General features: G+C 40.8%; 1 protein-coding gene across 1 annotated transcript; it reads left to right on the top strand.

Annotated features, from left to right (window-relative positions):
- The first annotated feature begins 6,081 nt into the window (after positions 1-6,081).
- btbd3b (BTB (POZ) domain containing 3b) lies at positions 6,082-13,233 on the top strand. The gene is made up of 4 exons (XM_028423234.1): positions 6,082-7,020; positions 7,830-7,920; positions 10,056-10,174; positions 10,885-13,233. The coding sequence occupies exons 1-4, from the start codon at positions 6,710-6,712 to the stop codon at positions 11,915-11,917; spliced, it is 1,554 nt and encodes a 517-aa protein (XP_028279035.1). The 5' UTR covers positions 6,082-6,709; the 3' UTR covers positions 11,918-13,233.
- The last annotated feature ends 204 nt before the right edge of the window (positions 13,234-13,437 follow it).

The raw sequence follows: 13,437 nt of genomic DNA, 5'->3' as shown, positions 1-13,437 counted from the left end.
TTCCCTTCTCCCCCTCTTTGTTTTCTCCATACTTGTATGTGCATGGTCAGCACTCTGCTCCTCTGGGGGCTCCTTTGCTGCAGCTTGAACACATAAGGAGTCTGTTTAGATACTCAATACACATATTAATCCCAATCTAAGTCAGTGCAAGTCCTATGATAATACTGTAAGCAAACAAGTAGAAGCGGGAGATCCAGTATGGTGTGGATTATGGCTGGGCGTCTTGTGTAAATACACCAGTTTGCTCTGCATCTGCATGGGTTGCAGACATGTTAAATCACATCACAGGATGAACCATATGGTCAGCTTTTTCAGCACCAGTGGGACTACCGCCAGCACTGTAACAGCTTCGTCAACACCTTGCTTTCCATATTTTAGGGATCGCAAAGTCTGCTATAGCGCTGCAGGAATAAGCATCTGTGTTGCACATAAGTCTGAGATGCATGCAGGTTTTACTTCGAAAGAAACCAAGACAAACACTTCCTGCCAGGCTGACATTACGCTTATCAGTAAAATCATCTATAAATGTTTGTTTGGAATGGATGCCTGCAATAATGCACTAATACGCATCTAAATATCAGGTCTTTGAATGTTCCTGAAGTGCTGTACAACAGGAAATCCAAAAGAAGAAAACACTTCAAATCCTTATGCTGAGGCACCCACAAACTTAACACGCATGGACATATGAGGGTATATTGTCTTAATTTGACACCAAAACTAATGTCAACTGAACATTTAGCTTTGTAACAACCTCTGTGATATAATTAAGACAAGATAAGCTGTGTCCAGACTGGATTAGTATTGCAGGACAATCAATATTGGTTATGTAATTTAGTACATTCCACGTCAGTGATTTTAATGAACAATATGAGCTCATAAAGTACTACTTTATGACTCTCATAAATTAGTGAAGAAGCCTATCCCTCCAGCCAGACTACAGAGTAAGTCTGCTGCCAAAAGTGCAATTTATGAATCGCATATTGATCTGGACTGTAGTCGAATTAGAAGGAGGATGAGAAAGATTCTAGTAACTTCCTGTGCAGGCCATGAAATATGTAATCATTACAAATGGTCTTCACAGCACTGAACTTACTGAAACTCAGTAAGTTTAGAAAACTGGGCAGAGGACATGTTTTTCATCTTTTGTTTAAAGTGTACATTTTCTCTTTTTCAAAGGTTCCTCCAGCATCCCCGCTGAGTAATATCCTGACTCCTACAATGGTTTACCAGAGTCTCTTTAAAGTGCAGAAGTAAAACTGTTACCATCACCTCTGTGAACTCCTTCCACAAGAGCCATCACTTCTGGAATATGTGATGGCTCTGTGTGACTCAGTGAATATGAATCTATGTGACCTGCCTGTTCCCCTGTTTTAAGTCAATGCTAACCTGAACGATCATCTGCTTGCCACCGTGCTTCCTTGGATTTTGCAACAAAAAGACATTTCAGCCAGGACCAATTTTGAGTTTATGAGGATGGTGATTGTGATTTGAATATATGATTATGTCAGAAACAAAGACATCCTGTATGCAACCCCCCTATTCGACCATGCAAACACTTAAAACTACCTACACCAACATGGCAGCCCATTTCTACATTTGGCATATGTTTTGGTTGGCCACTTTCAAACCTGTAAAGTTACGCTGGATGTCAATGATTTGACGATGATGATGTGAGAACAAGAAGAAACTCACTACCTGTGTACATACCTTGACTGCCAAACTGGTATGTCTTTAAAGCTCTCTGTTCATGGTCAGCACAGATGCAGTTTATAAAAACAATAGCAGATTTATCACTTGAAGTTCTCAGATGAAACAATGAGTCCTTGGTTTCAGACATATGGCATTTTTAACAGAACTAATATTATTTTTAAATGTGTGTGAACATTCACACAATATGTGTGACTGTGTAGTTTGACTGGCGATTTTATAAAGGAGGCTGCGATTGGTGTAAGGACACTAAGAATTGTTAGAGTATGTACATAGATTTGTACAATATATAATGTCAGTACTGTGTAGATGAGTACAGAAGGTATACAATATAAGTGAATGGAAACCATCACTGAGTATTTAGCATCAAGAAAAGTAGATCATTCAGATACCCTTCAGACAGAAGGGTCAAATAGACAAGAGGCAGGGTGCTTGGATGGCTTATCATTGATGATACTGTGTATGTAGCATATGCAAATCACTGTGTAATTGGATGATTGTTATTTAGGAGGAGGAAGTCAGCAAATGAAGTAGAGTTCAGTTTTAAATTGTGGATCCTTTGGCAGCTAGGAATGGTATTTGTTTTGCAATATAAAAAAGAACCTGCCTGTCCAGACCATTTAAGGTTTCCCAGCTGCCAATTATGCACATACAAACAAAGCACTTGCAAGGTTGATAATCTGGACAACAAACAAACAATGCAATGATGAGGGGAGCACCTACTGAATTAACTGTAATATGCAATACATCTGCGCAGACCACCTAAAAACATTCAATCATACTGAAAATTATGGCTATTGAGTTTTTATATGACAGCAGAGAGAGGGCGATGAGTGAGCAATGGTAGAAGTTGTGTGGGAGTCAGAGTATGAGCTGTGGTGGGCCAGGGTTATAAGGTCTTTTCTACACTGTCATTACTGCGTCCACACACTGCAACAACACACACACACACACACACATATACATGGCTGCATGATAGATGCGTATAGGCATACTATAGGTAGATACAAAGAGACATAGATGCAGCATATGAGGGGAATGTGTCTCCTCTGGGGCAGAGATTTTACAGATTGGTGCACATGGTTATTTTCATGCATCCAGAAAGGCTTGCAGCCCTCCTACAGTCTCTGGCCTTTCTGTGCTTTCTAGGCAAGTAAAATTACCCCCATACATCTTCTAACTGTGACATATTGATTGTAAGCCAACGGAGAGGCTATCAACTCATCTGTGGTGTAGGGGTCTTCTCTGGTCAGTTAAAGTGTGTTAGGTTATTTGTTGGACGAGGCATTGTTAGAAAATTCTGTTGGTAAGAGATGCTGATAGGTTGTGTTTCTGATAAAAGTTTCATCTTGCTTCAAGTTCGATTATGCAATGTACGCTAAATGTGAGATGGCTGTGAAAGTTAAGTTTCAGTTTCATACACACACATTCAGTTGCAGACAGGCATTTGCTTTCACACACAAACACTGACACAGTTCTTGTGCTGTCTCCAAGACCCCGCTGACTAACAGCTCCCTTTTTCAGGAGTTCTAAGCGCCATCTCTGGGCAGACGCCATCGCTTCCGTCCCTTCCACCTGTCAGGTGTCCTTGCCTGCTTTAATGGTGGCAGCAGAGAGGGCAGCCTGTGGGGAGGGTGAGGGGTGAACACTGGACGAGCTGCTGGATCCTGTCCTCGCCTGCGTGTGCCAGGCCCGCATCACAGTTCATTTCCCAGGCTCCTCTCCTCTACGCTATGCTCAGCCAAGTCTCTCAGCAGGTGTCTTTCTGCAGAAGAGTTCTGCCACGACGCAGGGCTGCATCTCTGTGCTCAAACTCAGAAATGGCAAGCAGCCACCTCCACAACTATAACCTCAGTAGTTTTGAGGCAAAATGTACTTCGATCTGTCGACCAAATCCCATTTATAATAGACCTCTGTTTTAGCAGCAGGGCCTTTAACTTTGCAAAACTACAACCTTTGAATTACAATTTGATGTCTTGTAGTATTGTGACCACAAGGCATTCACTGCCTGAGACACAATAAGAAAACACATAAAATAATAACACAGTCAACGAATCACCTGCTATACATGAAATATGTGAAAATGAAATGACACATGTACTTTAGGAAGACTGATAAAAAAATCTTTCTAACTAAATGTACTGTAAGGGCAGAAGTGAACCACAGCCAAGCCAACTTATTTACCAACTGAATTACTAGTCTCTCTGCTGCACACTGACTGAAGTTACTTCTTTAAAGATAGAGGTGTCCTGGTACTACTACTTTGAAGATAAAGGTGTTTCATTGACTACTGTCATCAAGACGCAATCAACAAAGGCACAGCTGGACTTCTGTAGCTTTTTAACTTTACCTTTTGAAGTTAATACACCAAGGCTGGAGTACTGCGCCGCTTTGAAATACAAGGGAAATGTTTAAACTGTGTACTTGCGTCAGAAAAAAAAATCTTATCTTCACAGTTTTATTGCCATTACCTCAAAATCATAAAATAATGACAAGATTTACTAAAAGTCTGAGTGTGTGTAGTGAATCATTAATACAATTTAGGCACATATACAGGGCTGAATTCTACATTATTTTATTATTAATGAATTAACTAGAAACAGGCAGTCTCTGTCCACCACTGCTGACTGCTGTGCTATTACAGTCATGCTAATGTTTTCCTTTTTCTGTGGAAATGGGGGACTACGTGATGACAAAGTGTGAGACAAAGGTGGTGCTGACGCCGTGACAACACCATCATTACTTCCTCTTTTCACTCCAACCTACGAATGTGTGAATAACAAGATTGCGTTTTCTGCCGATGAATGAAGGCAAATGCAATTAAATAAAGCAGGAAGCCATTCAGGGTAAAATATGGTGGCACCCTACTTATCATATATTATATAGAGCTGCTAGACAAAGGTGATAACGGAACTGTTGGTTTAACATGTGCATTCTGTCAACAGAGATTTGTAATGACAGTAAATTGCTGTAAAATGATTTTTTTTGTTTAAAAAAAAAAATCACAGACATATTTTCCATAAATGAAAAACTTGTTTTGTCGAACCTTGCAGACCCTTTGCTTTACTACCATTGTTTTTTTATGCCTGTATACTTCATTTCTGGCCTGCTGCTGCTTGTGGATGTGGTTACCAGGGTAACATCTCTAGTGGCCTGCAATTTGAGAGTATGGTGCCCTGTAATGTTGGCTCCATGTTACCATAGCAAATTTCTCTGTTCAACAGCGCGCACTGTATAAGGGGGCTTAGTGGGCTAATGCTCCTCAGAGCAGCAAGCACTAAGACAGTTAATTAGGCTTTACAGAAAAATCAATATTGTCACAGAGGTTCAAGGAAGACTTTCTCCATTAAATTTATTCGCCTTATCCTGTTTTTTTTTACATGTACAAAAATAATATGCTACATTATGCAAATGGTCTGAATTCAATAGCAGGCTTTGTGCCATTTAAGAGATATCGATGCAAGTTTCACAACAGGGATAACGCACGCATTACATTAGAGACACCTAATTCCTACCATAAAATGTCAGAATATCACAATATTTTAAACCACAAAAAAAGCTAAATCATCCCAGCAGTTTCAACAGAATACCCACAGCGCACTGGCTCAGCTACACAAGAACAGCAAAGGCACCATATGCATTATACATCTGGTAAAGAGTGCCTTACACTTTTAGCTCCTGTAGAGATGACTTAACAAGAAAAGCTGAGTGAAAGCAAATCCTTGTGTTTTCTGGAGGCCTCTGTGGCATTACGAAGGACTTTCATCATGCAAAACTGTTTATTAAAACTATGAGATTTCATTGCAATATGCAGTGTAGCTGGAAAAAAGTTTGTATAGTAAAACAATAGCTTTTGTATGGCACGCATGTAGGATTATCTCTTGTACAGTGGTAAAAATATATAGAGATTCCATGTCAGCAGTTTGTATGAATTTATGAAAAGCTCATTTTAAAAAAAAGTATGGCTGTCACAGATGCATGAATTAAGCAAATTCTGCCCTTAAAAAGATCATGTAAATTTACATTGCCCTTTTTAAATTATAACATTGCATTTACTGGGTTACAAATTTAATGCAGTTGCTTCAGGTAAAAGAAACAGAGGAAGAAAAGCTCTAGATGAGTGTATCATTCTTATGGGGCATGGCTGTCACTTTAATTGAGACGTTGAATATTGCATATTCAAGTATGTGCTGCACTTGGCTGCATTAGCCAATCGTGAATGCTGTGCGCTGCCATTGGTTGAGCTCCGGAGAGAGCCATGTACTGTGGTGAGTGGGGGTGGAGAAGGGAGAGGGAGAGAGAGAGAGAGAGAGAGAGAGAGGGGGGCTCTCGATCTCCTCTGCGCTCTCCCATTCAACCTCTGTAGTCAGCAGAACGAGTGGCTGAGCAGAGCAACACAGCATCCACAGCATCCTGCAGATGACTCCACTCCATGGAGGAGAGGAGGGAGAGACAAAAACAGCGTGTGTTGGAGAGAAGAAGGTAGATCCACAGATGAAGGGAGGCAGAGAGGGTAAGAAATGCACAGAAGGAGTAAGGGGGCGAATGAAAGGAAGTGAGTAAAGCCCGCTGCCTGAGGATCACTGCAGCTATACTAAATCTGGAGCTGTCAGGCCAACCCAGCAAAGCAGTGAGTGAGAGAGGCAAAGGAGCAGAGGAGAAAAAAGAAGTGAAGTGAGAGCTGATCTCATCACTCTGGACAAGCAGGGATGGGAATCCCAAAAGCTTCTCTGTCAGCAGATCAAACTTCACACAGAAAAAGTGCCTTTGGATCACCAGTCTGAACCTGCCTCTTCAAAGGAGTGAACACACAGGCAAAAGAAGAGAGTTATCCTGTTAGTTCCTGAAAGGTGGTATATAAACCTCATTTAGGATCTCTTGACTACAGTGGAGCTCAAGTCTCTGCTGTCCTCTCTTCTCCTTGGTCCTCCATCACACCTGCCCGCTCCTGGCGAATGTCTTCTTTGCATGCACTCCCACTGCTCGGCAGTTGAACACACTCATGGTCGATGTCAAGGGAAGGAACATGAAATGCCTGACTTTCTTCTTAATGCTTCCAGAGTCAGTAAAAAGCAAGTCAAGTAAAAGCTCCAAGAAAGGGAATGCCAGTGGCAGCTCCAAGTTGCCTCCAGTCTGTTATGAGATAATCACTCTGAGGAGCAAGAAGAAGAAGAAGATGGCAGCGGATATTTTTCCCACCAAAAAGCCGGTGTCCACCACCACTGTGCAACAGTACCAGCAGCAGAACCTCAACAACAACAACACCATACAAAACTGTAACTGGCAGGGACTGTACTCCACAATAAGGGAAAGGTAAGGCAACAACTTAAGATGGACTTTACATCAGTTTTAAAATTGAAGTCAACAGTATTTTAACTGCAAGTTTCTAAAAAATAGAGCCTTAAATTAAAACACTGTCATTATATATATACACTGTGTGAGTGGGTGGGTCACTGTTTGTGTGTTTGAGTACAGGTGGGTGTTCTCTCTGCCCTGCCCTCAATCTGCTGGGGGGAACCTCTGTTTACACCCATCCCTGCTCCTGCAGATTTTGCCGCTCTGACATAACAGAGGGCGGACAGGCGCCGGGTGTGTTTGATATGCACAACAGGCAGAGGCTGTGCTGTACTAAAAGCAAAATATTTACCTTGGCCTATCAGTAAAAGACCCCAGCTGTCCAGAGCAAAATGTGTGCTTTCCGACCTGGCTTTGTTGTCTCTCCAGAACATCATGGGGCTGTTTATCCACTCCTGTGACATGTTCCACTACTCAATAATATATGAACACAGCTTTATTGTTGGTCCCATTCTTTCACTGTGGGGGTTTTCCATAGAGTTCATTGTCTTGTTTCCCCGTCTTTATGCAGAAAGATGGATAAGATAACAGAGGTTATAAAGATGAAAAATTATAAAGCATTTGCATTAATGTCTTTTGTCTTGCCTGAAGCACCCATCTCACAGCTCTTGTTGTATAGCACAAATGCTTGAATTTCCAGTCTCTAATTTGTATCAGTTTTAATAATCATTTAGAGTACACATTGTGCACTTACAATATATCACCTTGCCTCAAATACAGGCAGAAAAATGATGTATTTTTTTCCTTTTTCTGTTTCTTCTTTTTAGAAATTCTGTAATGTTCAACAATGAGCTGATGGCAGATGTTCACTTTCTTGTGGGTCAGCCTGGAAGGACTCAGCGACTACCAGGACACAGAGTAAGAATTTCATCAACCAGTTAAGTCCCAGTAACAGGGAGGAAATTAACAAACAAGCAATCAGCCAGCCTGGACCATTGTTGCCCATATCATACAAGCATAAAAATAATCTCCTTCCCTGCCAGCTGTAATGGAACTGAAGTCCTTTGTGCGCCACACTCACTTCCGCACCATGTGTCTTTTTGAGACAGTTCTCAATTATTTATGTAAATGAGGCGGAGGGATGGAGGCACAGAGTGAGCGGAGAAGGGAAGGGGATATCCTCTTCAGCAGTCATCTCACACAGAATGGACCGCCTTTGTCTTCTCTTTTCAATAACTGCTCCGCAATTACCCAACTTTTAATCAAACGCGTCCACCAGCACACGGTTACAGATAAGACGCAGGCACACTCAACTGTGCATCTCACATGCTAGGAAAACTTTTGTACTCATTGTCTTGATTAGCGCTTGACTTTTGCGTTGACACTGCGATTAATATAGAAAGATATTTACTGAATATCATCATCGGGCACTCTAGTTATGTCTGCTGGTGGTCCTCCTGACTTCTTTGTTTAGGTCACCATCTGAGCTCATTGCTTTTTCAAGATGTTCACATAAATGATTAACATTTACATTTGGGGACCATGTGCCTCATCTTAAAGCACTATAATACTCTACATGAATTTGATTATAACATTCACATTGATCTGCTAAGTGATGATTCTGCTAGCATATATTTATCTGGTGTTATCCATTCCACATCTACTCAGTTCAGCTCTGCATGGGTCACCTTTTTATTCTCTGTATGGAGCCCAAATGTATTAGCTATGATTGGTAGCTGCAGCGCTCTTTTAGAGAGAGCAGTTATGGAAGGAGACTGAGGTTGAATTGACTTTATGCTGAACATTATGCCAATGGAATTTAATGACATTCAGCGCAGCAGTCTTTATGGTGTCCAGTTTGTAGGATATTACATATGCATTATAATCTAATTTATGTTTATAGTTATATACTTTCTAGATGGAGGATGCACCTAAGAGGTTGTAATATATGTATCTATAAAGCATGATAGGTCAAGAGGTGAGACTGATTCTAATTAGTATACTGGCGCCAGCTGTAAATGGCCATTGTCAGTGGTTATGGCTCCTACACATGTGACTTAACAGGAGTATAAAATAACCAGACTGCCAGGGTTCTCATGTGTGTTAATTATTTTATAGGTTTTTTTTTTTGTTTTCCTTGAAATTAATATTATTTTCTAGCATTCATTGATCAGGTTGAGGAAACCTAACCCCTGTGCACCCTTTGACAAAACCCCCAGGGGCAAACAGCTGACTAGTCCTAGCTAAGACAACAGAATGTGCTTGTTTTCATGACCACCAGGCCTCACTTAAACATATCTGGGTTACTTTCTATCATTTCTGACAACAGATGATAACACACCTTCTGGTGTTACAATTTGCTGAAGGAGCCACTATGCTGGCGTTGATAAAGACTGATAACAACCATTCAATAGACTGACCATTTTCAAATGGGCTGAAGCAAATCTCTAACTCCACTTTAAAAAAAGCATTGGAGAATAAAAAAAAAACACATTGTGTTTGTGTGGGTAACAGCATTGTTTAAAAAAACACCCTTTTTTCCAGTTGGCCTTCCCGCAATTTACTTTAGAGAAATTCTGTGCTCTTTTGGGAGGAAAATTATACCACCCACGTACCCACCTACACATACTTGTGCCACACAGACATAAAAACCCAAAAATGCAAACACAGACCTAACACCTAAATGTGTACTTGTGACTTGTATATGATGTTTATTAATGAAAACATTAGCAGCATTGTGTTGCATCTGATTTCATCATGAAGTCAGACAAGTCATTCATTTCAGTAGAAAACTCTGCATTCTGTTAGTAGTATCAGAGACAATCTTCCTTATTATTAATCCTTACTATTATTATTATTATTACTACTATGCCTGTCCTCAGGGGAAACAGTAACTGACTGACTCTTACCAAAATACAATGTATCCATTGTATTTTGGATTCCCATTTCAAAGAATCTTCCTCTTTAATAACATGACATGTAAAAACGAAGATAAATTGTTTAAGTATTTCTTTTTCCTCTACCACTCTGTTTTTCTCTCCTCCTTTCAACAGTATGTCTTGGCTGTGGGCAGCTCGGTGTTCCACGCCATGTTTTATGGGGAACTTGCTGAGAACAAGGATGAAATCCACATACCAGATGTGGAACCAGCAGCCTTTCTGGCAATGCTGAAGTAAGGATTCTCTTTCCACCTAAATTCTTCAACACCCTGTTCTTTCTTCTTCTTTTGGCCTTATTGATCTTAAAAAGCCTTTTGTTAAATACATAATGCCGTCTCAATTGCATAACCGCTATTTCAATTTGATCTCGGTGAAAATACAAGGTCTGATACAGATACTCTATCTCTGGCACATCTTGTATAAAACTGTTCAGCATTTCCCGACAGACAAATGAGATGAGTTGTTCATTCTTCCTGTACCTCAGAGATATAATCTATATCTGTCTATTTCCCTTAATTCATTTCATTATGCTTTCCACTTTCCATACTAAATCCCCTGATATTGTTTTTCCACCACCTCCTTGCGATCCTTTCATAGCTTTTATTTCTGAGTTGGGTTTTCTCCTTCCTTGCAGGAGAGCTGCAGTAGGTGGCAGGAACTAGTGTAGGAGGAATACTGTTTTGCTGGCCAGCTTGATTGGTTTGCACAGTAATTTTATTCTCTTCAGAATCTCATTCCATTGTTTTCCAACATGGTTTTGAACAGGTGCAGTGATGATACTGCTTACATTACTTTAACCACAATCAACTCCACCATAATTAACCGTAAATTCCAAATGCAGTATTTTTCTTATAATCATGATTTACTCTAGTCTGTTTTTATAAAATATTTATCATCGTAGCATCATCTGCAAAGCTGATTTTTTTTTTTTTAATGTCTGCAGGTACATTTACTGTGATGAAATTGACCTGAGTGCTGACACAGTGTTAGCCACTCTCTACGCTGCCAAGAAGTACATTGTTCCTCACCTGGCACGAGCCTGCGTCAACTTCCTGGAGACCAGCCTGAGTGCCAAGAATGCCTGCGTGTTACTCTCCCAGAGCTGTCTGTTTGAGGAGCCAGAGCTGACACAGCGCTGCTGGGAGGTGATTGATGCCCAGGCTGAACTGGCGTTACGCTCCGAGGGCTTCTGCGACATCGATGCCCAGACACTGGAGAGTATCCTACAGCGAGAGACGCTCAATGCTAAAGAGATAGTGGTATTTGAGGCTGCACTTAGCTGGGCTGAGGCTGAATGCCAAAGACAGGAGCTCACCTTTTCCACTGACAACAAGCGCAAGGTTCTGGGCAAGGCTATGTTCCTGATACGTATCCCTACAATGTCTCTGGATGATTTTGCTAATGGAGCAGCCCAGTCAGGTGTGTTGACTCTTAATGAAACCAATGACATCTTCCTGTGGTACACAGCAGCCAAGAAGCCTGATCTGCAGTTTGCCAGTCAGCCTAGAAAAGGCCTGACACCACAGCGGTGCCACAGGTTCCAGTCGTGTGCCTACCGAAGCAACCAGTGGCGTTATCGTGGCCGCTGTGACAGTATACAGTTTGCAGTGGATAAGAGAGTTTTCATAGCTGGGTTTGGACTTTATGGATCAAGCTGTGGTTCAGCAGAGTACAGTGCCAAGATTGAGTTGAAACGCCAAGGAGTGGTGCTGGGACAAAACCTCAGTAAATACTTTTCTGATGGTTCTAGCAATACTTTCCCGGTGTGGTTTGAGTATCCAGTCCAGATTGAACCTGATACGTTCTACACTGCCAGCGTGGTTCTCGATGGGAATGAGCTGAGCTACTTCGGACAGGAAGGAATGACAGAAGTGCAGTGTGGGAAAGTGACATTTCAGTTCCAGTGCTCCTCTGACAGCACCAACGGAACTGGTGTGCAGGGGGGACAGATTCCTGAACTTATCTTCTATGCTTAACAACTTCTGTGTAAACATTTGACTGATTTCCAGTGCACTTAGGGAAAATAGAAATGAATAACTTTGTGTATAGTGTCACTTTCTGTTATTTATTTTTGTCACTATTGTGCAAAAAACTGATCTCAGACCTTTGAAAGGGTCTTATGTGGGCTCAATTTTAAGGTCCATTTGAGTAGGATCAGATATACTAAGTTGTACGATGAACTGTACAAACACACAGACCCTGGTCCTAATGTCCAAAAAAAATTCTTGCACTAGATGTGCAATGTATATATGAACATATGTAAATGCTGAAATGTATATGATGCCACAATTGTGGCCAATGCTGGCCGCAAATATATCTATAATGAATATGCTACAATATGTTTATTATTTCTATGCTTGCATAGAATGCACATATTTATCAGCAATACTTCACATTCTATAATCTTAGTTTCATGTAATGCCTCAGTTTGATCATCTGCATAGCAATGCAGGTTAAAGAGGCTGTACAATGTTCAACACACACATAAACCTTAAAGTGACGATTACAGTCAAAAACACTGTGTCCAATGGTGAAATGTGCATTTGCATACAAGTGGCTTCAGCTGATTTTGCAGCTAATTGATTCTTTGAATCCAGAATCAGAGCACTTAGAGCATTGGGGGACATAGATTAGGAATAATTACATGTAATGTCTCACAAGTCCTCACATTCTCTGTAGCATGTTGCTCTGCACCAACACTCATCTTAGTCACTCTAGTTATGTTTTGTTTAGATCGGTCTTCTTATGTTTACAGTGATGACTAGAACATGAACTGCTTACCTCTCACAGCTACATGTTAAAGTGAGAGATTTATTCTATTTATTTTCGATCTAAATCTGTCTGGACTGCAGGACATATAGCATGCACAGACTGGCTCATTATCATCTGATGCGTATTACTAATTTTGTCTGGGACTCTGGTTTTGTTCTGTAGATCAGCATTTGATTCATAGTTAGGAACTATCTTCTGGACTTTTCCATCTACTTGTTTAAAAAGCAAAACAAAAAACTGCATTCTGAACAGCTGAGCACTCCCTCCCAATGTGATCTTTTAAGTATCAGTATTTGCAGAAGCATACTGTAGATGCTACAGAATTGCACTGACGTTAGTTTGTAATTGAGTTCATATTATTTTGCTTTTTGCAGGAATTTATTTATTTTATTTTGATTTTTGAATTTGCTGTGCTACTGAAACTGAATTTGCTACTGGTGTAGGACAAACGTCCAAAGGATTGTCTGCAGATGACAATAGATGGGTAATCTGGTGTTTATGTCCCGTGTTTATGTGCTACAGCGCTGGGAGACCAACGAATGTGTATGGTTGTTGATGATGTAAATAAACAGAACAAGTGGTCTATTCTGGTTGTGTATCCCATCTGTACAAAGTGCTGCAAACTTTGTCTGGAATTAAGAGATGGGGACAGATGATGCCCTTGTAGTGCCAAGCCGAGCTGACTGTTGATTGATGAAGCCTGTCATTGTGCCACTTTTACTGT

The sequence above is a fragment of the Parambassis ranga genome, chromosome 15 (genome assembly GCF_900634625.1).
Source record: "Parambassis ranga chromosome 15, fParRan2.1, whole genome shotgun sequence".
Taxonomy (NCBI): domain Eukaryota; kingdom Metazoa; phylum Chordata; class Actinopteri; family Ambassidae; genus Parambassis; species Parambassis ranga.
The sequence above is the reverse complement of the archived record's forward strand: the minus strand, read 5'-3'. Positions and strand labels throughout refer to the sequence as shown.